The sequence below is a fragment of the Cervus canadensis genome, chromosome 32 (genome assembly GCF_019320065.1).
Source record: "Cervus canadensis isolate Bull #8, Minnesota chromosome 32, ASM1932006v1, whole genome shotgun sequence".
In the NCBI taxonomy this organism is placed as follows: Eukaryota; Metazoa; Chordata; class Mammalia; order Artiodactyla; family Cervidae; genus Cervus; species Cervus canadensis.
The window spans coordinates 19,469,986-19,496,035 of record NC_057417.1 but is presented as its reverse complement, the minus strand read 5'-3'; the positions used below and the strand labels follow the sequence as shown (position 1 = coordinate 19,496,035).

Sequence of the window (26,050 nt, the reverse complement as noted above, 5' to 3'; positions counted from 1 at the left end):
CACACACACACACACACACACACACACAGAGTTTTCCTTCCAGGAACGTCTTTCTTGCAAACACACTTGTGCTGCACACACACACACACACACACACACACACACACACACACACAGAGTTTTCCTTCCAGGAACGTCTTTCTTGCAAACACACTTGTGCTGCACACACACACACACACACACACACAGAGTTTTCCTTACAGGAGTTATCCCTGGCCCTTTGCACCTGCCCCTCTCTTGTATAACTCTGCTTCTTCAGCCTGTCACACGGTTGCTCAGGGTACAACCTAGTGCCTGGATGAGCTTGTTATTTGTGGCAGAGCCTCCCCAAGAGGCTCTTTCCAAGGCTGCCCTTCTTGGTGGCCTGTGACTGCTTGTTTCCATGACTAGATTAGCTTCTACCATAAACAGTCCATTGGGCCCCAGGAGGTTGACGGACGTGGCATGCCCCAACTCTAGACCTTGATTTGTGTAGATCGAGTAAGAACAGCTTCTGTAGAACTTTAAAAGAACTACTTTTCAAAGCAAGCGTGCCTGTATGATACACCGTTAACATTAATGGGAGTCATTGGACTGAGATGCTGCAGATATTTCCAAAATCTATTCTTGGGGGAAAAATCATGCTGTAATGGACTCTCCCTCAGGGCTCTTGTTCAAATTAGAATATACTCAGGACCTCAAGGTGGCACAGTGGTAAAGAATCCACCCGCTAGGGCAGGAGACGCACGTTTGATCCCTGGCTTTAGAAGATCCCCTGGAGGAAGAAATGGCAAGCCACTCCAGTATTCTTGCCCCAAAAATTCCATGGACAGAGGAGCCTGGTGGGCTACAGTCCATAGGGTTGTAAAGAGTTGGACTGAGCACACACACAGGATCCTAAGAAAGTTATTCTTGATCTTAAAACTAAAATGGAGCATGTACTCTTTTCCCCCCAGAATAGATACCTAAAGTCAGTAATAGTAGCTGACTTTTTAACATTGAGTCTGTCTTCGGGTGGCAATCTGCAGTGATTGCCAAGTCCTTTTTCTGAGACTTAATCTCATCACGTAGACTTTCTCGTCCAAGGACAGTCTGGTCGATTGCTCCCTGAATGAAGTAGGTCTGCTCATCGCAGCCCTTTTACTGGCAGCTTCGCCGTGTGCTTGGCTCTTCAGGTCATTTTTAAAGCTCAACCCCAAGCACTGATCCTTGGGGCATACACTCAAGGGGCAGAGCCTCTCAGGCCAGAGAAATACTTATTTCCTGTTTTAAAATGAGCTTTCTTATCCATGATGAAGCAAAAGCCAAGTTTCCAATGCAAAGGCTATTAAAAAATGGAAACTCTGAGTACGATTTGTTCCTTGGTTCCCATGGTCATTTACCCCTCACATAACCTTCATGCTATATTAGTCAGCCTTACTGCCTCTTACCAGAAGCCACGTTCTTTCCCCCGATGGGTTAGGGCTCATTCCTTTCATTTGCATTTACCTTCTCCTGGCCTGAATTCTGGAGTAATGGCAGTCTTACTTTTATTTTTTTCCTGGCTACGTTGTGAGGCAGGTGCAGTCTTAGCTTCCTGACCAGGATCGAACCCAGGCCCCCTGCATCAGGAGCTTGGAGCCTTAGCCACTGGACCCCCAGGGAAGTTCCTGGGAGTCTTACTCTTTACTCAGCTTCTGTTGATCCCCCTGCTTCTGCTTCCTTGGCAAAAGCCAAGACAAAACCTGCCGTCGCCGCGCGCACCAGCTGCTGTGCCGCCTTTACGCCGGCAGGCATCTTTGCCCCGGCTGACTGTCTTTCCCACTGTGTGTGGTCTGCGTCATCCCCTCACCAGTCACTGTGCCCCTGGTGCTGCGTTTGTGTCCTTACATGTCCTGAAGGATCTGTCCTGTAGGTATTTGGCTTCTGCCACTCCTCACTGAGATCCTCCCTCATGGGGGCAACATTTCTGCTCCAAGCAGTCCCGCTAACTTTTTGTTTAGCCGTGCAGACTTCCCTGCCTAAGAGATTGCTTTGTCTATGATACAGACTTTTAGACTTAAACTCTTGGTTCTGCTTAGGTTCATTTATGACTTGTTTTTTCTCTCAGAGTTGAATACCTTAAGTGCTAATTTTTATATTTTTATTGCCCAGTCCTCCCCCCCTCCAAAAAAAAAGACAAATTTTTTTTTTTAGTTTTTTTTTTTTTATATGGACCATTTTTAGTCTTTATTAAATTTGTTACACAGCAGCTTCTGTTTTATGTTTTGGCTTTTTTTTTTTTTTTGGCCCCAAGACATGTGGGATCCTAGCTCCATGACCCGGGATTGAACTGACACCCCCGCTTTGGAAGGCAAAGTCTTAACCACTCGCCCCTGAGTTACCTTGAACATTAATATGTTTCTTTCCAGGGCAGTGACTTTCCAGTGAGCTGTTTTTTGTTTTTTTTAATGATCTTTTTTTTTTTTTTTTAAGTGTGGAGCATTTTAAAGTCTTTATTTAATTTATTACAATATTGCTTCTATTTTGTGTTTTCTTTTGTTTTGGAGGGGGAGCTGTGAGGCATGTAGGATATTAGTTCCCCGACCAGGGATCAAACCCACATCCCTTGTATTGGAAGGTGAAGTCCCTACCACTGAACCACCAGCGAAGTCCTGTGGGCTGTTGTTTGGGTGTGGCTCAGGGGACATCTATCTAGACAGCTGCAGGGTAACATGGTTTATGGAAGATCAGACTTTGGTGTGGCCATGTTTTCTTCTGTCTCTGAAGCCTACACGTCGTAGTGTCCTCACCTGCAGGTTCCATTGTGCAGATATTCTGTATTGATGGGAGCAAGGAGGGAACTAAGCCTCAGCCAAACAGAATAGAATGTGGATTGATCTGAACAGCTTTTCACAGTGGGAACTCTGGCCTTCCCCCTCAGGTGGCAATGTGGTTACGTTGCTTGATTTTGTGGTGATAGTAGTATGAGGTTTCCAGGCTGGGGGGCAGGGCTAGAGACTGATTGAGGGGTACTTACTGTCTGTGCGTTTGACTGCATTGCAGACACATCAGGAAAGAACCAACTGCCATTTTGATTGTTTTGAACCTTGGATGGCACATAATGTTAAGTTGAACTATATGAATTACCATGGTTCTCTTAGGTCAGAAATGGTCAAATAGCAGCAAATTGCTATGGTTCAAACCAATAGTTCAAAACACACACAGCAGTTCCAGGCTGTTTTTCATTCTAGGTACTGCTTTTTTATCAGAAAAATTAGGGCAGGTTTAAATGAGAGTGATGAGAATGGCCAGGATTCTGGAGAGGGGTGGGCACAGAAAACAGCAGGGACCAGGCATGTATTTCAGCCAAGAGAAGATTCGCAAGAACGTGACCCTCCTCTCCACATCTCCCCATGACTGTCATGTGTCAGCAGGCTTAAATTAAGCTTGTTTTTTGTTCTCCCCTCAAAGGGTGGAAGGGCTTCCCCAGTGACTCAGACAGTAAATTATCTACCTGCAGTGCAGGAGACTCGGATTTGATCCCTGGGTCAGGAAGATCCCCAGGAGAAGGGAATAGCAACCCACTCCAGTATTCTTGCCTAGAGAATTTAATGGACAGAGGTGAGACCAGGGGATGATAGGAGGACTTATCGGGGAGACCCCTGTGTTTCTGACCAAGCTATCGAAAGGTGGAAGACTCCCTCAGGAGACATCGAGCTCTAGCATTCTGTTGAGGGGTCCAGGAAGAGGCTGAGGGGCAGTGCTGGGGACGGCCATGGGCCAGATGTGTGCGGGGATGAGGGGCAGAGGGGAAGAGGGCTGGCCCCGTCAGGAAGACTTTTAAGCTGTCTCATGACCATCCATGAGGGAAACCTGATTTAGGCTGCTGTTTTGGCTTGGTTATCATAGAGAACCACGGGATCTTTCCCTTTATGCTGAAAATTAGTACAGTGAAAAAGTTGAAAATGAGTTATCAGGGTAGAGCTGGGTGGGTGATGAGGATGGGTTTGTACAGGGAGGGGGAGGGGCCACTGATGAGGAATCAGAGCCCATCTTCTGACAGGTTTTAGTTTACCCCGGGCTTCGGTTACATAGCAGTGACCCTGAACATCCTTGACACTCAGAAGGTGTGTACTTGTGGTGCTTTTGTTAACTGGGAGAGGAGTGGACAGAGGCACTGTTCCCCCTCACGTGACCATACGTGACCAGAACCACTTCTTGGTTCTGTGTGTGCTGTGGGCCCCTCTGGCTGGCAGTGTGGGGTGCTCACCCTCTTGCTCTGACCCTGGAAGCTGGCCCACCCTCCTTAGCCACCCGTCTGGTGGCCTTGGCCGGGCTGCCTGCAGGCTGAGAATCCTGCCACTGGGTGTTTCTGTGCCAAGGCTCTGTGCTCCGTGGGGAGTGTTGCAGGGGGGCAGGTCAGGGCTGCTTTGTCACTGGCTCTTTCCTCCACTTGTGTCTTCCTTTCGTCCTCTGGCTCCTTGGGGTGTGACCCACTGTCACAACGCCCTGGCCACAGTGTCCCCCTTTCCAGGCTCCTGTCCTTCTTTCGGGGCTGTCACGAGCTCTGTTCCAGCCTCATCACTTGGAAATCCATGTAGGAGCTGAGGTGTCGAACTTGTTGACTCATCCCCCTGGCTCTTAGGTGTCAGCCTGCCTTCTTCTGTCTACTGTGTTGCCTATCCATGTGTGTGTGCATGCTCAGTTGTGTCCGACTCTTTGTGACCCCCATGGACTGTAGCCCACCAGGCTTCTCTGTCCATGGGATTTCCCAGGTAAGAATACTGGAGTGGGTTGCTATTTCCTACTCTGGGGGAATCTTCCTAACCCAGGGATTGAACCCGCGTCTCCATTGGCAGGCGGATTCTTCACCACTCAGCCATTAGGGAAGCCATGTTACTTAGCCATTGTTGTTCAGTTGCTAAGTTGTGTTTGACTCTTTGTGACCCCATCAACTGCAGCACTCCAGGCTTCCCTGTCCTTTACTATCTCCTGGAGTTTGCTCAAACTCATGTCCACTGAGCCAGTGATGCTGCCCCACCATCTTATCCTCTGTCACCCTCTTCTCCTCCTGCCCTCAATCTTTCCCAGCATCAGGGTCTTTTCCAGTGAGTTGGCTCTTGGCATCAGGTGACCAAAGTATTGGAGCTTCAGCATCAGTCCTTCCAATGAGTATTCAGGGTTGATGTCCTTTAGGGTTGCCTGGTTTGATCTCCTTGCAGTCCAAGGGACTCTTGGGGATCTTCTCCAACACCACAGTTTGAAAGCAACAATTCTTTGGCTCTCAGCGTTCTTTATGGTCCAACTCTTACATTGTACGTGACTACTGGAAAAACCATACCTTTGACTAGATGGACCTTTCCCTTGAGAATCCCCTGAACCATATGAAAAGGCAGTTACCTGTAGTGGGAATTAGAGAATGTTCTTCCTGTTGAAAAACAACCTGAAGTGTTCTGTTCCAGGACCCAGGCTGAACATCACAGCGGAGAATGACTGCCGGCGCCTGCACTGCTCCCTGAGAGACCTGAGCTCCCTCCTGCAGGCTGTGGGCCGCCTGGCCGAGTACTTCATTGGGGACGTGTTCGCCGCACGCTTCAGCGACGCCCTCACAGTGGTGGAGAGGTGGGTGGGCAGTCACAGCATGGAACTCAACTTCCCTGCTTGTATGAGGGGCTGTGGTGGCCGGGCAGCTCTGCCCTGCGCAGGTGACACGGGGTGTGGAGCAGTCACTGCCCTTCTCTGAACTTCATTCAGGTCCTGGTAAAATGGAGTGGACATAGTATGCTGTGGGTTTGTTGTGAGATTTGTATGAGGTAAGGCACTGAGCCTGGGGCCTAGTATGTAGCACACGGTAAAGATAAGCTGTGATTTCATGGAAGAGCTTATATTTAAAGACAGCAGTAACGTCAAGAGAAACCAGCTTTGGTCATAAAGAGATGTTAAGACAGCCCTGTTAATAAAAGGACAAACAAGTAGGCATTATGCACTCTTGGCTAGGCAGCCAGATGCCAGAGGGGTCTTTTTCTGGTGGGGCTAGTTTTTGCAGTCTTCTTAGGGTCCTCGGGAATTGAAGCTGGGCAGCTGCCAAGCCTGACAGGGGTGGACCCCCACCTTACCCCCACCGAGCTCCCATTACTGCTTCTTCCTGGAGGGTCCGTCACGGGCTTTACGGCTGCATTTGTTGAGGATCATTTCCTACTGCCCGGTCCCCACCCCCTCATGAACTCAGGCACCTAAAACGTCATTTGCTGAAAATAAAAGTGACAGGTCGTTCAGGTCTTTTGAAGGTAACCAGCAAGTAGATTAGATCAAACCCGGGTGGGTGTGGATCCAGCCCAAAGTTGAGACACCTGGTGCTTTCATTGGCACAGTGGCTGTGTCATTGGTAACACACTAGGGGGAGCTAGGGCCCAAGCCTACTTACTTGCATGCCAGATTTTTCTTTGTTTCTCTTTGCTTAAAAGCAGACATGACTGAGAATTTTAAATAAATCTGCAAAGCCAGATTAATGTTAATAAGAAAAGCAGTATACAGTAGTAGGAGATTTTAGAAAGTAATTTTGTCCATTTTCTTTCTGTATTTTGAGGGACAGGTATTATCATTTTATCTGTGTAAACTGTGGCCCAGAGAGGGCGAGTGCCTTGCCTCAGACCACACAGTTTGTGAGAAGCCGCACATGGACTTTTACCAGTTTCTGGAGCCCAAATGCTGAGCTTTCTCCAGCCACAGAGCTTCTACTTCAAGCTCTTTTTCCTCTTCTTCCTACGCTAGGCCTGTTTCCTCTGATAGTAGAAATAGAACATGTCTTTCTGTCTGAAGTCTATATTTTTTTAATTTAAACTTAAGCCATGTATTGTATCCATCACTCATTTCGGCTTCACAGGGAGGTTCAGAGATTCTGGGTTGTTATTTTATAGGTCCTTAGGTATATACATCTTTCTGTATTGCTTAAGTTTGCAGACTCAGTAGTTAAACAGACTTGGCTCTTTGGCCTTCACTTACAATAAAGTGTGAGAGAAGCCTCCTTGTCATGGCTACATGATCTTAATAGCCACTTCCATCAGTAGCATTTTTACTTGTCGGTTACATAATATTAGTATCAAGACTACTAAACATAGAAATATTAAAAGACACATTTAGAAGTTCATTTTTAGTGTAGAGCAACATTAAAGAATGATGTTAAATGTAAGTGAAGAGTATCAAGTCACAAGCTGTATGGTTTCACTTCTGTGAGGTACTTAGAGTTGTCAGAATGGTAGAGACAGAAAGTCCTTGGTTGTCAGGGGTGGAGGGGTTGTGGAGAGTTACTGTTTAATGGATACAGAGTTTCAGTTTTCTAAGATGGAAAGAGTCATGGAGATAGATGATTGGGGTAGTTGCATGTTATGAATATATTTAACACCAGTAAACTGTACACACATTGTATGAATGTAAAAAATGTAAAACAGTTTAAAGAATTAAACACTGGGCACTCATTGGTGTGTTACTTATTGATGGTGACTTTTTTGATGCCTACTTATCGTCACCACCACACCCCGCTTCCTAGAACTTCAGATTGAGGACCCTTGACTCTTATTCTTTTACTTAGTTCCTTGGCTTACTGAAAATACCTCTTTCTGACTGCTCCCCAACCCTGAATAACTTGTGACTCAAGCTCGTGGTTTTGTAATAAAATCCTGATTTCTGCCCCTATCAGAGAGGAATATTTTTCAGAAGATGGACCCCATGCATCAGGGTCCCATGGATGCTCTTCAGAGGTGCACATGTCCAGATGCCCTCAGAGCTGCAGTGTCCGTCTGTGGGCAGCACCAGCAAGTTGTCTTATACCCAGTTCCCCAGTTGATTCTTCCGCTCAGTGAAGTGTGGGACCCTCTGCGCTGTTGGATTGAGGGAGCAAAACATGCACCATCTTCCCTGGCATGCCCCGCAGACCTGAGTCCAGGGTTCCTTACAGAGCAGGCACAGAGAGAACTTAGCCAGCTCTCTAGGGTTTTTTTTTTTTTCAATGTTTAGTCAGAAAGGAGTCTCTCTAATGGAAGAGCAGTCTCCCGTTTCCCAGTAGAGCTGGTGATATTTAATGTTCATTTGTATGTAGTGAGCCCTTGGGCAACCAGGGGGCTCAACACCTTGCTTCTTAAAGAATTGTGCTGACAGTTAAAAATACCTTAATCTATTGTAGAAACTTGTGTCCCCCTTTCCCAACCCCACCCCAGTGTTTTATCATGAACATTTCATATTTTCAGAAAGTTAAAAAATTGTATAGGTAATACCCATGTACCCATCACCTAGATTCTACAGTGAAATTTTGCTATATTTTATCATATGTCTATCTACCTGAAACATTTGCTCATTTTCCATTTTTTAAAATTGTGGTAAAATACACATATAATAACAATTTCTATTCTAATCATGTTGTTGGATGTATTATATTCTCTGTTGGATATTTATATTGTTTTCAAAAAGTTTGAGACTGTAGGTAGTGCTTTAGTCTGTGTCTTAGTATATAAATCTTTATGCATATCTCAGATTACATCTTTGGGATAAAATTGAAAACCTGGTCTTGATTCTTTTTTGATTGGAAAAAAGCATGTCCTCAAGACCTTTGTTGATACCTTGTCCATTTTGTCTGCTTTAGTCCACAAACTGAGTGTGGTCTCACTCGTACAATTCTTCTTTGCCAACAGATTGGTCAAAGTCACTTTGTATGGATCTCAGATAAAATTGTACAACATTGAGACTGCCGTGCCATCAGTATTGAAGCCTGATCTCATTGATGTGTAAGTATAGTTAGATGTTTGTGTATTCTCAGAAAGACTTGTTCTCTGCCCCCAAATGGCTTTATAGATAAAAAGAGACTGTAGTGGCTGTTGTGAAAAGATGAAAAAACTCCCTCTCCAAACCCCGAAAGAGAGAAAGCTTGTTATATCTGGGGACTGGGGTGGCTGGAGTGAGTGGAGTTCATCAGGCAGATGAGAGCTGGGAGCGGAGGGTAGGTATATGGCGTAGGCATTTCAGGAGGAAAGAATAGCACATGCCAAGACACAGAAGTGATGCAGAGTCACACAGGTAGGGGTGTGGGGAGCAGCTGGTGTGGTGGGAGGCGAGGCTGGATAGTGAATGCCATGAATCGTGTTCTGAAGACCAGTGACTGAAACTGTAGGGTACAGAAGAATTGCGTGGGGAACAAATGCCCCTAGAGATCCTGACTATAGCAGGATGGTACGAGGCTTTGGTATTTGCATATTAAACAAGAACCCTAAGTGATTCTGAAGCCGGCCACCCAGGGACCACACTGAGAAACATTATAGACGGTGGGAGACCATTAGGAAAGTGACATAGGGACGGGGTAAAGGAATGGGGATTGGAGATGGGGCCCTCTCCCAGAGATTACTGCCTGGAAGGCTTGCTCTCGGCTGGAGAGGCATTCTGCCAGATTCAGCCCCGTGCTAGCTTTTAAAAATAGTTTTACTGGAGCACAGCCCTGCCCATTCATTTACATTATTACCTATGGCTGCTTTTGCACTGTAGTGGCAGAGTAGTTAACAGTTCTGAGTGATAGTGGATGGCCTTCAAAAACAAACATTTATATTCTGACTTTCTTCAGAAAAAGTCTCTGATCCCTGTTCTAGAGCATTCTGGAGCTTCAAATTAGATACACAGAAAAAGAGTCTCATTTACTATGGTGGTTTCAAAAAAAATTTTTTTTTAATATTGCTCTCCTTTTTGAGAATTTAGAGAAAGCTTCTTCCAAGAAAGAGGCTGATTTGCTCATAAACACGCCTTGCACACAATTTCAGAACGTTTTAGTGTTCCTTCCTTTAGCCTTAAGGAGCTGTATAAATGTAAAAGATTGGCTGAAATTCTTAGACACCCCTTTCACAGGACAGACTGATGCCTTTCTCCTTACTTTTCGTACTTTTTGATCACTGGGTTCTAAAGATAAAATACAAAATAACTGTTTCGTCACTATGAATACCAAAATCCCAAAATTTACAGTTTCTTACTGTAAGGTATTTAGTACCTATTCTTACCTAACTTTTTAGTTTGGAAAAGCTCAAATTTATAGGAAAGGGGGTAATAGAATGAACACCCATATACTGTACTCTCAAGCTCGATTCATCAGTGATAAATATTTTGCCACATTTGTTGTGTGTGTTTGTTTGTTCTGTTTTTGCTTCTCTCTCTGTATACACATTTGCATGTGCATGCTCAGCGGCTCAGTTGTGTCTTACTCTTTTGCGACCCTATGGACTGTAGGCTGCCAGGCTCCTCTGTCCATGGGATTTTTTCAGGCAAGAATACTGGAGTGGGTTGCCATTTCCTGCCCCAAGGGATCTTCCCAACTCAGGGATCGAATGTGTATCTCCTGCACTGCAGATGGCTTCTTTATCACTGAACCATCAGGGAAGCCCCACATATGTGCACACACATACATGTTTTTTGTGTGAACTATTTGAAAATAAATTGCAGACAACACATCATTTCACCTTTTATATCCTTCAGCATTTATCTCCTAGGAACATTCTTCTGTATAACCATAATACATTATTAACACTCAAAAACTTTCATAGATGCAGTAATGTCATCTCCTGTTTTTAAGCATATCTATATGTCTGTATATTCCGGTTTCCCTAATTGTCCCAGGAATGTCCTTTATACGTATATATCTATAGATGTATATATTTTAGCTCTAGGTTCTAACTAAGGAATCTCATTATGTGTTTCTCTTATAGTCTAGACAAGTTAGTTCCCCAAATTGTGTGTTTGGGAGGGGTAGGGTGGGGGGAGAGAGTTACTTTTCGGAGATTCACGTCTAAATTTTTTTTTTTTTTTAAGAAAAGCTTAAAAATCTTGATTTGTCTAGTTTTTGTCTGTATTAGATCAGGGTTAAACATTTTAGCAAGAATGTTATATATGTGATGGTGTGTCCTTCTTGCATCATGTCTAGAAGGCCTTGGAGGTTGATTTGCCCTGGAGTTATTGATGCTAAGTTTGATTTTTAAATAGTGTCTGCATGTATCCTTGCTTTTCCACTGAAAGGTCCCAGAAGCAGTGATACCACAGAAGCAGTGCTCCCCTTAGTATTCAGGCTCTTGGTTTCTGAGATACATTCTCCACCAAAAGGAATCAGAGCTTCTTGGAGAAATGCTACAAGTCTGGGGCAGGCTGACCCTGAAGAATCTTGTTGAGCCAATTGGGAAGGCTGGGAATGTATGAAAAGGACATGGGGGCCAGCTAGAAAGGGTGCTTCCTGGTTAACTTGACAATGTGATCATCAAGAAAGGATAAAAATGATAAGGAGTTATAATATATTGAATATACAGCATCCATATGATTAGAAAAGAAGATCAGGGAGAGAAAGTTCTTTTTACAGAAGAATATAGCTAATGAAAAGAAAAAGAATTAGAAAATTCCCTCGTTTGCAACCACCAAGTTTTAAGAATGATTTAGGCATGGATTCTCAATGGGTATTTGTTGTGGAGGGTGTTACTTATTTACGGAGTCTCAAAGTATCACCCCACCCAGAAACTTACTTACTAATTTTTTCAGAAAAGGGAGCAATGACCTATTTATGTTTATTAGAAGGTCTGATGTTTTGTAAGCTCTGGGACAACTACCTCACTTTTTCAAAGATTTACTCTTTTTGGTGAATTGTGAGCTTTTATGATGTAAAAGAATACACAGAAGAACTGTACAGAAAAAAATCTTCATGACCCAGATAATGATGATGTGATCACTCACCTAGAGTCAGGCATCCTGGAATGTGAAGTTAAGTGGGCTTAGGAAGCATCACTACGAACAAAGCTAGTGGAGGTGATGGAATTCCAGTTGAGATATTGCAAATCCTAAAAGATGATGCTGTGAAAATGCTGTACTCAATACGTCAGCAAATTTGGAAAACTCAGCAGTGTCCACAGGACTGGAAAAGGTCAGTTTTCATTCCAGTCCCTAAGAAGGGCAATGCCAAAGAATGCTTAAACTACCGTACAGTTGCACTCATCTCACATGCTAGCAAAGCAGTGCTCCAAATTCTCCAAGCCAGGCTTCAACAGTACGTGAACCATGAATTTCCAGATGTTTAAGCTGGATTTAGAGAAAGCAGAGGAACCAGAGATCAAATTGCCAACATCTGTTGACTCATCAAAAAAGCAAGAGAGTTCCAGAAAAACATCTATTTCTGTTTTATTGACTATGCCAAAGCCTTTGACAGTGTGGATCACAATAAACTATGGAAAATTCTGAAAGAGGTGGGAATACCAGACCATCTGACCTACCTCTTGAGAAATCTGTATGCAGGTCAGGAAGCAATAGTTAGAGCTGGACATGGAACAACAGACTCATTCCAAATAGGAAAAGGAGTACATCAAGGCTGTATATTGTCACCCTGCTTATTGAACTTATATGCAGAGTACATCATGAGAAATGCTGGGCTGGATGAAGCACAAGCTGGAATCAAGATTGCTGGGAGAAATATCAATAACTTCAGATATGCAGATGACACCACCCTTATGGCAGAAAGTGAAGAACAACTAAAGAGCCTCTTGATGAAATGAAAGAGGAAAGTGAAGAAGTTGGTTTAAAGCTCAACATTGAGAAAACTAAGATCATGGCATCCAGCCCCATCACTTCATGGCAAATAGATGGGGAAACAGTGGAAACAGTGACTGGCTGTATTCTCTTGGGCTCCAAAATCACTGCAGATGGTGACTGCAGCCATGAAATTAAAAGATGCTTGCTCCTTGGCAGGAAAGTTCTGACCAACCTAGACAGCATATTAAAAAGCAGAGACATTACTTTGCCAACAAAGGTCCGTCTAGTCAAGGCTATGGTTTTTCCAGTGTTCATGTATGGATGTGAGAGTTGGACTATAAAGAAAGCTGAGCACCAAAGAATAGATGCTTTTGAACTGTGGTGTTGGAGAAGACTCTTGAGAGTCCCTTGGACTGCAAAGAGATCCAACCAGTCCATCCTAAGGGAGATCAGTCCTGAGTGTTCATTGGAAGGACTGATGTTGAAGCTGAAACTCCGATACTTTGGCCACCTGATGTGAAGAGCTGACTCATTTGAAAAGACCCTGATGCTGGGAAAGATTGAAGGTGGGAGAAGAAGAGGACAACAGAGGATGAGATGGTTGGATGACGTCACCGACTCAATGGACATGAGTTTGAGTAAACTCCGGGAGTTGGTGATGGACAGGGAGGCCTGGCGTGCTGCAGTCCACGGGGTCACAAAGAGTCGCAAGAGACTGAGCGACTGAACTGAACTGAACTGATGATGTATATTTTGTTGTGTGTATGGTGCAGTACAACATTGGCAGAAACTGTAGTCTTTGCTCCTTTAAGCCTCAGCCAGATACCATGTATGGTGTGATGGAAGCTTAAAGCTGAGAGTCTCGTATCAAAGCTTATTTGTAAAGCTCTAATTCCTGATAGCTTTCTACGTCCTGGTCTATAGTTAGGGATATAAAATTTTTACTATTTCCCAGTCTAACACATTATCACTTGAATTCTTGGATTCTGGCTTTATTATTTACCATTCTCTCACCTGACCCTGTGTGTGTCACAGAAAGATTGAATGAGATCTGATAGACGTTTGCTAACTGCCTTCTGGGTTCCAGGCAGTGGTGGCAATACTTAGATGATGGGTTTTAACTTTAGGTCCTACGGGAGCAAGGAGGTTTCCAGGCTATCATGAGTGTTGTAGATTGGTAAATGCGATGGGTGGAATTCTCTCCTCCTGTGAAAGTAGGTTTAGTGTTGATGTATTCTGACCTTAACCTTTAACACACCTTCTCTCTGTTTGCAGGCACGCTCAGTCCCTGGCGGCCCTGCAGGCGTACTCTCACTGGCTAGCACAGTACTGCAGCGAGGCACATCGGCAGAATACCCAGCAGTTCGTTTCGCTCATCTCCACCACCATGGATGCAGTCACACCTCTCATCACCACCAAGGTCTTGAAACAGCGAAGGCTGCATCTCTTCTCTAACTCCCCGTCTGTCCTCCTCTTCATATACCCATTTATAATGCCACATAAGACCTGGTGCTTACTGCTGTGATACAACTATGTGCCATTTCATGTTCCTTTTCAGTTCTAGTCCATATAAATTCAAATATACCAATTTTTTCAGTTCTCTGTCTCCCACAAATACATGCTCATTGTCTAAAAGTAAAATACTATTCAAATGTATAGGCTAAAAAATTATGGTACTCTTTAATTCCTTCCTCCAAAACATTTTCCTTTCCAGGGTAAGCACTGTCAACCATTTGTTGTATATCCTTTAGACTTTTTCCAATTATCATATACATAAGTAAATGTTTGTAGACAGCTGGAGATATATTAATATCTTCTTTTGTGTAACTGTGCCTTGGAGACTTTCACATGTGTCAGACAAATGTAGCGTGTGAAACTGACCAATGCTATTCTGTAGTGGGGATGTATGATAACTCTTCTGTTGATGGAAATTAGATCCTTGTCTGTACATCCTTGTAGGATAGGTTCCTAGAAGTATAATTGCTGGGTCTAAGGTTCTATCCATGTAAAATTTGATCGATTCTAAGCTGTCCTCTAAGGAAACCACCAATTTATATTACTAAAGCATATAGATACTTTTTTTCCTTTTTTCTTTTTCTGGTAGTTTTAATCATACATGGCATTCTGTACCACTATTAACAGAACAAGGTGTTATTTTCAGTAAGTTTTTGTGTATTTATAATTATAATTTGTAAATGAGTTATGATAATCCTGTGAGGGGGTTGTTTCAGAATTCACCTATCCATTGCTGATCTTTTAAATTGTGTCCGTTTGTTAACAGTTCATTACAGATAGTTTTGAAATGTGTGTACTCACGACTATAGCTTTATCCTTTTAGGTAATTTGCTTAGAATAAGTGGGATGATAGGGTTCAAAGGTTAGGGATATTTTTTGGTTTTAGGAAATTATGTAATTTTTCTAAATTATTCTACATACCACTGGCTTTTTGGTGTGCTGTTGGACTGCAGTCTTATTAGCATCTGGTCTTGTTTTCTTTCTTTCTTTATTTTTTATTTATGCATCTGGTCCTGTTTTCAAAGCGTCTTCGCTTTTGCTAGATAATTTGAAAGGGAAGGATGGTACTTAAACCAAGGGTTTGATTGGCCTGTTGAAGGAAGTAGGCAAGCCTGGTGTGATTGATGGACTGCAGAATGGGGGTTAAGAGAGATCTCAGCTTCACTAGAGTAAGAAGAGTCAGATGAACAATCCCGTTGTTTGAATGATGCCAAGGAGTTTGCCGTGTGGTTTAAATGCTGATGGGGAGCCACTGTAGTTTCATGAGCTGAGAAGTGACTGGGTTCAAAGATACTAGTGGCTGAGAACTAGAAAATTAGACAGTGGTCTTGGTTTGAGGGCAGGAGCTGTGGATGTGGCAGGGAAGAGGAAACCTTGTTACTGGGCATCATTATAGGAAAACTTCTTTGAGACACAGTCTAGTTGACGTAATTTGGCATCAGGCCCTGTATGCAGCTCATGGCTGCCTCATCCAGTTCTTCTAATACCAGTCTCACAGGAGATGTCGTGAGCTGACACGTCTTCTTCACTCCCCAGGTCCAAGACAAATTGCTGCTATCTGCATGCCACTTACTGGTCTCACTGGCCACCACTGTGCGACCTGTCTTTCTCATCAGCATTCCTGCAGTACAGAAAGTATTCAACAGGATCACCGACGCCTCTTCCCAACGACTTGTCGATAAGGTGAGGCCTCAGGGCTCCCCTGGGATCCCCAGGGCCATTTGGCTCAGGCTGAGAGGCTGAGGAAGAAGAACCTAGCCTTTCGTCTTGTACTTAGAGCTTACAGGCCCTGCCAGCGTACATGGATTTCTTACATGTATGACACTGATGCATACAGTGCTCTCTTGTTATGACCTTCCTTCCCAATACGGTCAGCGTGCTTATTCAGACATAAAAAGTTCCTCCCGACAGGCCTGGTGATTGTGCTGCTTTGAGAGCTGGCAGTTTGGCTGGTGCTGGGAGAGTCCTCTTTGTATTCTTTGTGGTTTAAAAGAGTCTGCTTTTATTGTTAAATGTTTGTTTTCTTAGGGTTGAGACACTCCAGACAAGTATATTCTAAAATCCTCTGGGAGGCTCAGGCTAAAAGGTTAAAAGCAATGAAATGGGGGCGGGGTCATAGCGGAGTCAAAGCAGTTACTTAAAAGTACCTGGACTGTGAATGTGTTGCTTCTGACTTGTCCCCAAGGGCACATTGAGTGTAAAAGACTCTCAACAGCAGTGTTCTGAGTAGCTTCTCGGTGGAGGATATCCGGAGCAGGCAGCCAAGGGACAGGTTAGATTCAGCGTCGGTGATTTCTCCCCCTCTTAACGCTTCAAGTAACAAATCAGAGGGGAAGTGCCAGCAGTAAGACTGATGATTGAGGCTGGCCTTCAGATGTGCTGGGCCTAGATTTGGTGGTGTTTCTTCCGTTTTTCCCTCCTTCCTGGATTGTTCCAGTTGGACCCAAGTCCCAGGCCCAGGTTTTAAGAAGGGAGCCCAAGGCCTGAGCTCAGCGTGTGTGGTCAGTGTCAAAGGTCATGTCAGGTGCAGCTGCTCTGCTGTCCATGTTGGTTGTAAACTTCTGCTAGATGGATACCCTCGGGTCTCTTCCAGGCTCAGGTGTTGGTGTGCCGAGCCCTCTCGAACATCCTGCTGCTTCCGTGGCCAAACCTCCCAGAGAATGAGCAGCAGTGGCCGGTGCGCTCCATGAACCATGCCAGCCTCATCTCTGCGCTGTCCCGGGATTATCGCAGTCTGAAGCCCAGTGCTGTCACCCCACAGAGGAAGATGCCCCTGGATGACAGTAAGTGGCCCCAAGGCGGGGGCAGCCTGGGGAGATAGGTAGAGCGGGCATCATTCTTCCTTTGTAGCAGATGGGCTTTGCATCTGGGGCTCCTGGGTGAATTCATTTGCCCACCATCACCCTGCTGCTCAGCCACAGAGGTGACTCAGGACATCACATGGACCTGATCCCTGAATGCAGGGTGCCCGTCTCTTACTTAAAATGTCAACAATAAGAAATACATCCGTTTGAAGACCCTATTTGATGATGCCTTCTGTGGGTAAAAACCCTTCAGTGATTGTTGATCCATCTCAGGTACTTGCATAAGCAGTCACAGCAGTTCACTTCTCCACACTGGGAAACAGGAAACTATCTTTTGACTGTTTTTAACCTTTCTCAAATTATAAATGTTTTAGAGGCTTTGAAAGAGCTTGGTATCTTCAAAAGTGATGGAGTTTGGTATCTTCAAGTTTGGTTGTTTATATTGAAGAAGGGAGAAAAAGAATTCAGTTGTTCAAGTAAAAGGCATCAGATTTCTCTGAACAATCTTCCTGAAATAACAAATATTACAGAGATAGTTTGTAAATTGTCTATTTTCACAGTGAGAAAATAATAGAACATTTTTGGATGATGTCAACAAAAATGCTTTGTGACATATTAATAATATATATTCAACATTCTTTTTAAAGTACATTACTTTTACAATTAATAATATCATAAGCTCATTATACAAAAATACTAGAATAGTATACAGATGGAAAAGGGAACTCTTTAAGTCTCACCATTTTTAGTATTTTGGAAAGTAACCCTTTTAACTATTTTGTCATTGTTGTCAGCTTTAGTAATAGTCAATTATTTTACCAGCAAAAGCAAGTTTATTCATGAATAGCCAGAAGAATTGCAATTTTCAGGTTATGAGGACTGTGGCGGACCATAGGCAGATTCAAAGAGCTAGGAAGGGGCACTTGTTTTTATAGGGCAAAGGGAGGGTTGAGAGGATGTAATAACCAGAGTCCACTGAAAGAAGTTGGGAGTCCAAAATATGAGGGCTTCTCATTGGTTGGGCTGTTACAGTCTCTGCTTAGCTGAATTGTCTTGAGAAAGAAGAGTAGTTTTCTCCTTCCTGCTGGATGAAGTGGGTAATATCTACCTGTTTGGAGTAATTGACAGTGCATGGTAGGGAGTAATAGCTCCCCCTGCAAGCCTGTCTTGACTCCTCTTGTCAGTTCATTTCAGTTCAGTCGCTCAGTCATGTCCAACTCTTTGTGACCCCGTGGACTGCAGCACGCCAGGCCTCCCTGTCCATCACCAACTCCCGGAGTTTACCCAAACTCATGTCCATTGAGTCAGTGATGTCATCCAACCATCTCATCCTCTGTCGTCCTCTTCTTCTCCCACCTTCAATCTTTCCCAGCATCAGGGTCTTTTCAAATGAGTCAGCTCTCCCATCAGGTGGCCAAAGTATCGGAGTTTCAGCTTCAACATCAGTCCTTCCAATGAACACTCAGGACTGATCTCCCTTAGGATGGACTGGTTGGATCTCTTTGCAGTCCAAGGGACTCTCAAGAGTCTTCTCCAACACCATAGTTCAAAAGCATCTATTCTTTGGTGCTCAGCTTTCTTTATAGTCCAACTCTCACATCCATACATGAACACTGGAAAAACCATAGCCTTGACTAGACGGACCTTTGTTGGCAAAGTAATGTCTCTGCTTTTTAATATGCTGTCTAGGTTGGTCAGAACTTTCCTGCCAAGGAGCAAGCATCTTTTAATTTCATGGCTGCAGTCACCATCTGCAGTGATTTTGGAGCCCAAGAGAATACAGCCAGTCACTGTTTCCACTGTTTCCCCATCTGTTTGCCATGAAGTGATGGGGCTGGATGCCATGATCTTAGTTTTCTCAATGTTGAGCTTTAAACCAACTTCTTCACTTTCCTCTTTCATTTCATCAAGAGGCTCTTTAGTTGTTCTTCACTTTCTGCCATAAGGGTGGTGTCATCTGCATATCTGAAGTTATTGATATTTCTCCCAGCAATCTTGATTCCAGCTTGTGCTTCATCCAGCCCAGCGTTTCTCATGATGTACTCTACATATAAGTTCAATAAGCAGGGTGACAATATACAGCCTTGATGTACTCCTTTTCCTATTTGAAACCAGTCTGTTGTTCCATGTCCAGTTCTAGCTGTTGCTTCCTGACCTGCATACAGATTTCTCAAGAGGCAGGTCAGGTGGTCTGGTATTCCCATCTCTTTCAGAATTTTCCACAATTTATTGTGATCCACACAGTCAAAGGCTTTGGCATAGTCAAAGGCTTTTGGCATACTTTTGGAATGCAAAAGCAGGAAGTCAGGAAACACCTGGAGTAACTGGCAAATTTGGCCTTGGAGTACAGAAAGAAGCAGGGTAAAAGGCTAACAGAGTTTTGCCAAGAGAACGCACTGGTTATAGCAAACACTGTCTTCCAACAACACAAAAGAAGACTCTACACATGGACATTCACCAGATGGTCAACACTGAAATCAGAGTGATTATATTCTTTGTAGCCAAAGATAGAGAAGCTCTATGAAGTCAGCAAAAACAAGACCAGGAGCTGACTGTGGCTCAGATCATGAACTCCTTATTGCCAAAATCAGACTTAAATTGAAGAAAGTAGGGAAAACCACTGGACCATTCAGGTATGACCTAAATCAGATCCCTTACGATTATACAGTGGAAGTGAGAAATAGATTTAAGGGACTAGATCTGATAGAGTGCCTGATGAACTATGGATGGAGGTTCATGACATTGTATAAGAGACAGGAATCAAGACCATCCCCAAGAAAAAGAAATGCAAAAAAGCAAAATGGTTGTCTGAGGAGGCCTTACAAATAGCTGTGAAAAGAAGAGACGTGAAAAGCAAAGGAGAAGAGGAAAGACTTCTCTTGCAGTTAAGGTTTATTATAATTCCCCGTTGTCTTCCCTTTTCATTTGTAAATATATTTTATAGTTACATAGCTGTATAAGAATGGCTGGCTTAATAAGGGCATACTGTGTGCTAGGCTCTTGTTTTGGTGATCTTGTATCTTCATCACCTCTCTGGCTGTGCCAGCATCAACCTTCAAAGTCTGGTATTTGTCTAATCCTGGTTCTAAGTGTTTTACATTCAGTAATTCATCGAATTCTGATATCAGCTTTCTGAGTTAGGTAATGTTAATTATCCTGCTTTTATCCATGAGGAAATCAAGGTATGTGAAGATTAAGTAATCTGCCCAGGGATTAGATACAGCTGCTGTGGAATCATGTTTTATAAAGTGTAATGATCTTCTTTTCTCACTTTATCTCACATGCACTTATATCAGGTAGCACAGGCTACGTTAATACTGGGTGGTGACAGACAATCCCCAAAGCCTTAGTGGCTTAAGGCAGGGAAAACACTTACTTCTTGCTCATACTACATGTCCGGCTTGGGTCAGGGGTTTGTGGGGGTCATACTTACTCTGCTCACTCAGGGACCCAGGCTGGTGATGGCTCTGTTGCAGTCTGTGCTTAACCTGGGAAGGGAGCGTGGTGAATTGTGCAGTGTTCCTAAAGCTCTCGCCTAGACGTGACACTTATCGTTTCCTCTCCCGTCGCATTGGCCAGAGTGAACGATTATAGGGTCAGGCCTTAACTCCAGAGCAGGGTGGGAAGAGTGATGCCACCAGGTGAGAAAATATGTGCTGAGCGTAATGGAAAACCATAGGTAACGTTTGTTGAGTGTGTACCGTGTCCCAGGCACTGGGCTGAGAACTTTATGTACGTTATTTCATCTTGCTTGCTGAAGTGATAAATGAAGGCCTGGAAAGATTTTCCAACTTTATACTTTGAGAAGTTTCCAAATCTACAGAATAGTTACAAGATTGAGAAAATGAGCAACTATGTATCTTTCACCAGCATTCACCAGTTGTTAGTATTTTGCCACGCTTTTGTTCTTCCCAACCTCACAAACTTTTTCTTTTTAACTGAGCCATTTAAAGGAAGTTGCTGACATCAACACTTTATCCCTAAATACTCTATCTTTGAGAACAAGATATTCTGTTATGTCACCAGAGCACCCAAGCTGAGGAACGTTGTTGCAGTAAAGTCTTTTAACATATAGATCACTTTAAAAATTTCCCTAGTTATCAGAATGTCCTTTTTGCTTTTTAAAAGGGTTATTTTCAAGAATCATGAGTTATATTTAGTTGTCACATCTCTTTAGTCTCCAGAAAAGAAATGTTTCTAGTTTTTTTTTTTTTTTTTAATGACATTGGCATTTTTAAAGCATCCAGACCTGTTTTCTTGTGGAATGTCCCATACTCTTGTTTCTTCTGATTGTTCCCAGCAGTTTCTGGCAGGAGTACCACCTAGGTAGTGACTTGTATTTCTACTTCATTGCGTCTGTTTGTCTCATTATTGACGATGCTCAGTGTGGTCACCAGCTTCAGGCTGTGTCTGCCAGTCTCTCCACTGGCAAGGTAGCCCTCCCTGCTCTCCACCCCTACCCAGAGCCTGGCAGGCATAAGTTGCTCTGGATCATAGAGAAAGTGGGGGTGTTAGGAATCCGATTTGGGTCTGAATGTCTTCATCACTTATCATCACATTGTCCTTGTCTCCTCTAGAGCACTGTCTTTAATGGTTTTATATCATCGTATCCTGTGGAGTACCAATGTCCATATTTCCTACTTTTGCATATTTAGTCCATTTTCCTATTACTGCCTAATTGAATGGAACTTTTAGTCTTCCACTTGGACGTTTTTGCAGATAAATCTTGGTTCTTGTAAGTGTCCTTACACAGCAGATTTTGGTCAGTCTCTTGACTCTTTGCTCTTCCCCCTGAGCTGCCTCCCCTGTGCCTGGTGTCCCTGGGGTGGTGTCTCCCCAGTGCAGTTTTCCGGCTCAGTGAGTGCCTGCGTGCTGGGAGTGAGCAGCTCGTTCAGGAGCACGGGTGCCTTTGCTTCGGCTTCTGACACCCAGGGACCAGCCTTTAGTGGGCCAGGCCTGTGGGAGCCATTGTTCTCTTTGTTGCCCAGTTCCGTGAGGGAGGTGGTGTCATCTCCACATTCCCAGATGAGGAAACCAAGATTCAGAATAAGCAGAGTCAGGAGCCAGCACTGGATCCACCCACCTCTAAAGCCCAGATTCTTTCTGTTGTTTGCTTCTCTGAAGCTGCTGTGGTGCCCAGAGGCTGGTGGGCTCTGGAGGTCAGGGCCACCCAGTGAGCCTTGCCAGGTGGAGGCTGGTGCTCAGCCTAGCTCTGGTTCCTCTACTGGAGCTCCACCAGGGTCAAGTCTGCCAAATTCAGGCTGAGCCCGGGAGCTGCTTCTTGAGGCAGCTGATGGGAAGAGAAACCCCACTGGAGCTGGGGAATGGTGACAGCTTCCCTGGGAAGCTCCTGATATGCTGGGTGCTTCGCTGGAATCACTCTGAAGCTTGTCTCTAATCCTCACAGCAGCCTCGCATATCTGGGGGCTGTTGGCCAACCCTGGCTTGCTGATGAGGATCCTTCCCCCATGTGGAGCAGTGTTGACCATGTGCAGTTCACAGCCAGGCCCCCTCGCTCTATCCTCTGAGATCCTGCCTGTTTGCTGGCCACACTGCCTCTGTTTCCCCTGTGTGCTATGTGGAGTCATCAGTGAGCTCCTGCCTCAGGGGAGTGTTATAAATATGTATTGTCAATAATATATAATACAATATGAAACATAGATTACAAAAATACAATGCAGTATGCGTCCATACATGTGTGCTCAGTCGCTTCAGTCATGTCCAACTCTTTGCACCTCTGTGGCTGTAGCCCACCAGGCTGCTCTGTCCCTGGGATTTTCCAGGCAAGGATCCTGGAGTGGGTTGCAGTGCCCTCCTCCAGGGGGTCTTCTCAACCCAGGAACTGAACCCGTGTCTCCTGCATCTCCTATATTGCAGGCAGGTTCTTTGCCACTAGTGCCACCTGGAAAGCCCCGTAACGCAATATGATAATAGTAATATATTTTCAGCCCCAAGAGACAGATCTGATGAGGCAGTTGATGAACGAGGCAGCAGTAGGTGTGCCCAGCAGGTGCTTGTGTGGGCTGTCAGGCTGGAGTCTTATGGGGAGGTGGAGGGGAGGGTTCCATCTGCATGTGTCCCTTCCCACCTGGGCCCTTCTGACCCTCACATCCTCACTAGTCTGTTCCCATCTTAAAGTCTCAAGTCCAAGACCCCAAACCCGAGGGACACTTCATCTTCTCTGTGGACGTGTTTCACGTGATAAGAGGCAGAATAGAGGCAAAACACTGAGCAGGCTGGCTGGCAGGCAATTGGAGTCCTGACAGTAAAAAGGGAATAAAAGAGAAAGAAGATACAGAGAGATCCAGACAGAGATTGAGAACTCAGTCAAGAGAGGTTTCTGTGTGACTGTCCTTCAAAGAAAGACCTTTGCAGATTTCTTCCTCTTCTTGGTGTTCCCTCTTACTCTGCTTTTCTCCTCAGACAAGTCATAACCTGCAGTTCACTCTTGGTTTGCAGCCAAAGTGATCATCCACCAGACACTTAGTGTCTTAGAAGACATCGTGGAGAACATCTCTGGGGAATCCACCAAGTCCCGACAGATCTGCTATCAGTCGCTGCAGGAATCCGTTCAGGTCTCCCTGGCCCTCTTTCCAGCTTTCATCCATCAGTCAGGTAGGAGCTGGCCACGGGAGCCCTGCCGGGTGGTTATGACAGGACCCAGAGTCCTGCCTAGCTCTGTAGGGCAGGCCGAGTTGGTCGGCAGCGCAGACTCGAGGGCAGGCTGAGGGCGGTGACGTCGTGAGGTGCTGAGTCACTTGGGAACATGTCAGTGGATGGGGCGTTATTCCAGGGCCGACATAGAGCTTTTTCTGAGGGTTCTACTTATTTATTACATGGCCAGGTGGGTTTCGCTGAGATGCTAACCCTCCCCACACTCTGTCATCCTTGCTCAGGGAAGCTCTCTCTGGGTCTCTGTGCTGGCCTGGCTCTCCTGAGCAGTGACTGGTCCTGTCAGTCTTGTGAGAGAGATATCAGGGCTTCTCAGTCAGCAGATCCTCACTAATTGCCCCCGAGTGTATGTGGTTGAAGCCAGAACATGCTGTACAGATGATTTTTGAGATCTGGAAGTGCAGCCACACTAAATGTAACCAATATTTTCGGCAGTTAGTCCATTTAATGGCCCAGGGGCATGCAGTCAGAAGTACACCATTATCCACTTTCAGCCACTTGACCCTGGACCCAACTGCAGAGAGAAGTGGCTGAAGCCCTCAGGTGCTGACCCAGTTCAGTAGTCGCATCCGCGAGCACAAGATGACCCAGCCACAGTGAGCGCTCTGCACAGCGCTGGATGCTGGGCATTGAGGGTGGCTTCAAGATGACCTTCATTCCCTACCATGAGCCATTGGGCGGAGTTGTCTGTACCAGGGCTGTTTTCTCAGCATGTCCTTAATCATTTTCCACTTTCTGTCATTGGCTCTGATGGTCCTGGCTAAATTTTTTCCTGCAGGAAGCCTTAGAGCGAGAGAAGATAGTGCAGATTGCAGGAGGAAGTGCATCTAGCCAGGGGCTGCTCTTCATGCCTGTGTATGTGCCTCTGATCACTCGCTTTGTCCCTTTATTTAGATGTGACTGATGAAATGCTGAGCTTCTTCCTTACTCTGTTTCGAGGCCTTAGAGTCCAGATGGGCGTGCCTTTCACTGAGCAGATCATACAGACTTTCCTCAATATGTTTACCAGGTAACCACTGACCCGCTCACTGTCCATGGTTTTCAGGCTCCACATGAGAAGTGGTGGGACCTGGCTGCTAAGCATGGGCCTTTTTGCTCCCTTTCTTTGCTTGCCACGTGCTGCTCCCAGAGAGCCATTTCCTTGGCTATGGTATGCTTTCTCTTGTCTTCAGAGAACAGTTGGCTGAGAGCATCCTCCACGAAGGCAGTACTGGCTGCCGGGTGGTCGAGAAGTTCCTGAAGATCCTGCAGGTGGTGGTCCAGGAGCCTGGCCAGGTGTTCAAGCCCTTCCTCCCCAGCATCATCGCCCTGTGCATGGAGCAGGTGTATCCCATCATTGCCGAGGTACGAGGGGCTGGGTGGTCTCCCGTGCTGCCTGTGACTGGGGAGGGAATGAGATACTGAGGAAAAGGTGTTGTGTTTTAAAACAAATTTATTAGTTATTTTATTTTTCTCATAAGATAATATTTCTGAGAATGCTACTAGCTTGGTACACTAGTTGAGTTAATTAGAACTAATCTAGTATAAGCATAGCAGGTTCATTGTCATGAGGTTGCTTGGTTGGGAAGATCAGCCTTCCATGGGAAATAGTTGATAGCTTTAGGTGAATATGTGGTTTTCTCCAGCAGATACAACAAACATTATAATACCAAAATTTTATAATACTTTCCTGTTAAGAACTTTCATAATCTCAAGCATACAAAACAAGTTCCTAGAACCATTCAAGGTTTTCATCATTAGAAAGCTCCTTGTCCTTCTCAGAAAATAGCCACTCAGCATGACCAAATTCAGAATCAGTATATTTTTAACTAAAGTTTTCTGTGACAGTTTCGTAAACAAGGGCTAACCTTTCTAACTGCCCAAGCTAAGGCGTAAGTCAGTCCAGTTGCTTTGTGTCATTAAACACATCCTGGCCCTCTGAAGGTTCCTGTCATGGAAGCTGGTGCCCCCTGGTCTTGATTTCAGTCAAGGCTGGATTAAATAGATCTGGGCCTTATAATGTTGACTTCTGCCAAGACACATGGAATAATGTGACCTGTCATGATCTTCCACGACTTGGAGATTTTTTTGATAAATTAGCAAATTATTGCTAAGCCTGCCTCCCTCTTCTCCTCCTGCCAGTGAAAGAGGAGACAGACTCGGAGAGCAGTTAGCACCAGGAGCTGCCTCCCCCGTGAGGTGCCACCTCCACCTGGAGGCCCACTCATGCTGCTTTTGGTGGTTTCTAAGTGCCCTTTAAACTCCTTTTCTATAGAGGGCAGCCTTCTCATCTGTCTCTATCCTCAGAGGTTGCATGGGACACTTTTTTTTTTTAATTCTGGCAAAGGAAATGACGGATCAGATCAACTGCTTTCTAAACAGGAAATCCATAGTCCTAATTGTTTTTCCACTTAGGAACATTTTTTCTTAGCTTGAAAAGCTGTGAGTGCTTCCATCAGAAAAAGGGACCCTTGGCACTGACCCCAGGCATTGTGTGTCTCAGCTCTGGCCCTGTCTTGGCCTGTGTGATCCTCGTTTGAACTGCAGGCCTGTGGGGTGCTAGATGTGATGAGAACAAACTCCTCATTTGAACTGCTGGCTCACGGGGG

General features: G+C 44.8%; 1 protein-coding gene across 2 annotated transcripts in view; it reads left to right on the top strand.

Annotated features, from left to right (window-relative positions):
• XPO6 (exportin 6) overlaps positions 1 to 26,050 on the top strand; it is a 109,657-nt gene that overhangs the window by 76,209 nt on the left and 7,398 nt on the right. For both annotated transcript variants that reach the window (XM_043454824.1, XM_043454823.1), the window contains exons 13-20: positions 5,403 to 5,562; positions 8,625 to 8,717; positions 13,747 to 13,891; positions 15,523 to 15,669; positions 16,580 to 16,769; positions 23,250 to 23,405; positions 24,357 to 24,471; positions 24,635 to 24,806. In XM_043454824.1, coding sequence (XP_043310759.1) covers positions 5,403 to 5,562; positions 8,625 to 8,717; positions 13,747 to 13,891; positions 15,523 to 15,669; positions 16,580 to 16,769; positions 23,250 to 23,405; positions 24,357 to 24,471; positions 24,635 to 24,806 — 1,178 coding nt within the window. The remainder of the gene's footprint in view (positions 1 to 5,402; positions 5,563 to 8,624; positions 8,718 to 13,746; positions 13,892 to 15,522; positions 15,670 to 16,579; positions 16,770 to 23,249; positions 23,406 to 24,356; positions 24,472 to 24,634; positions 24,807 to 26,050) is intronic.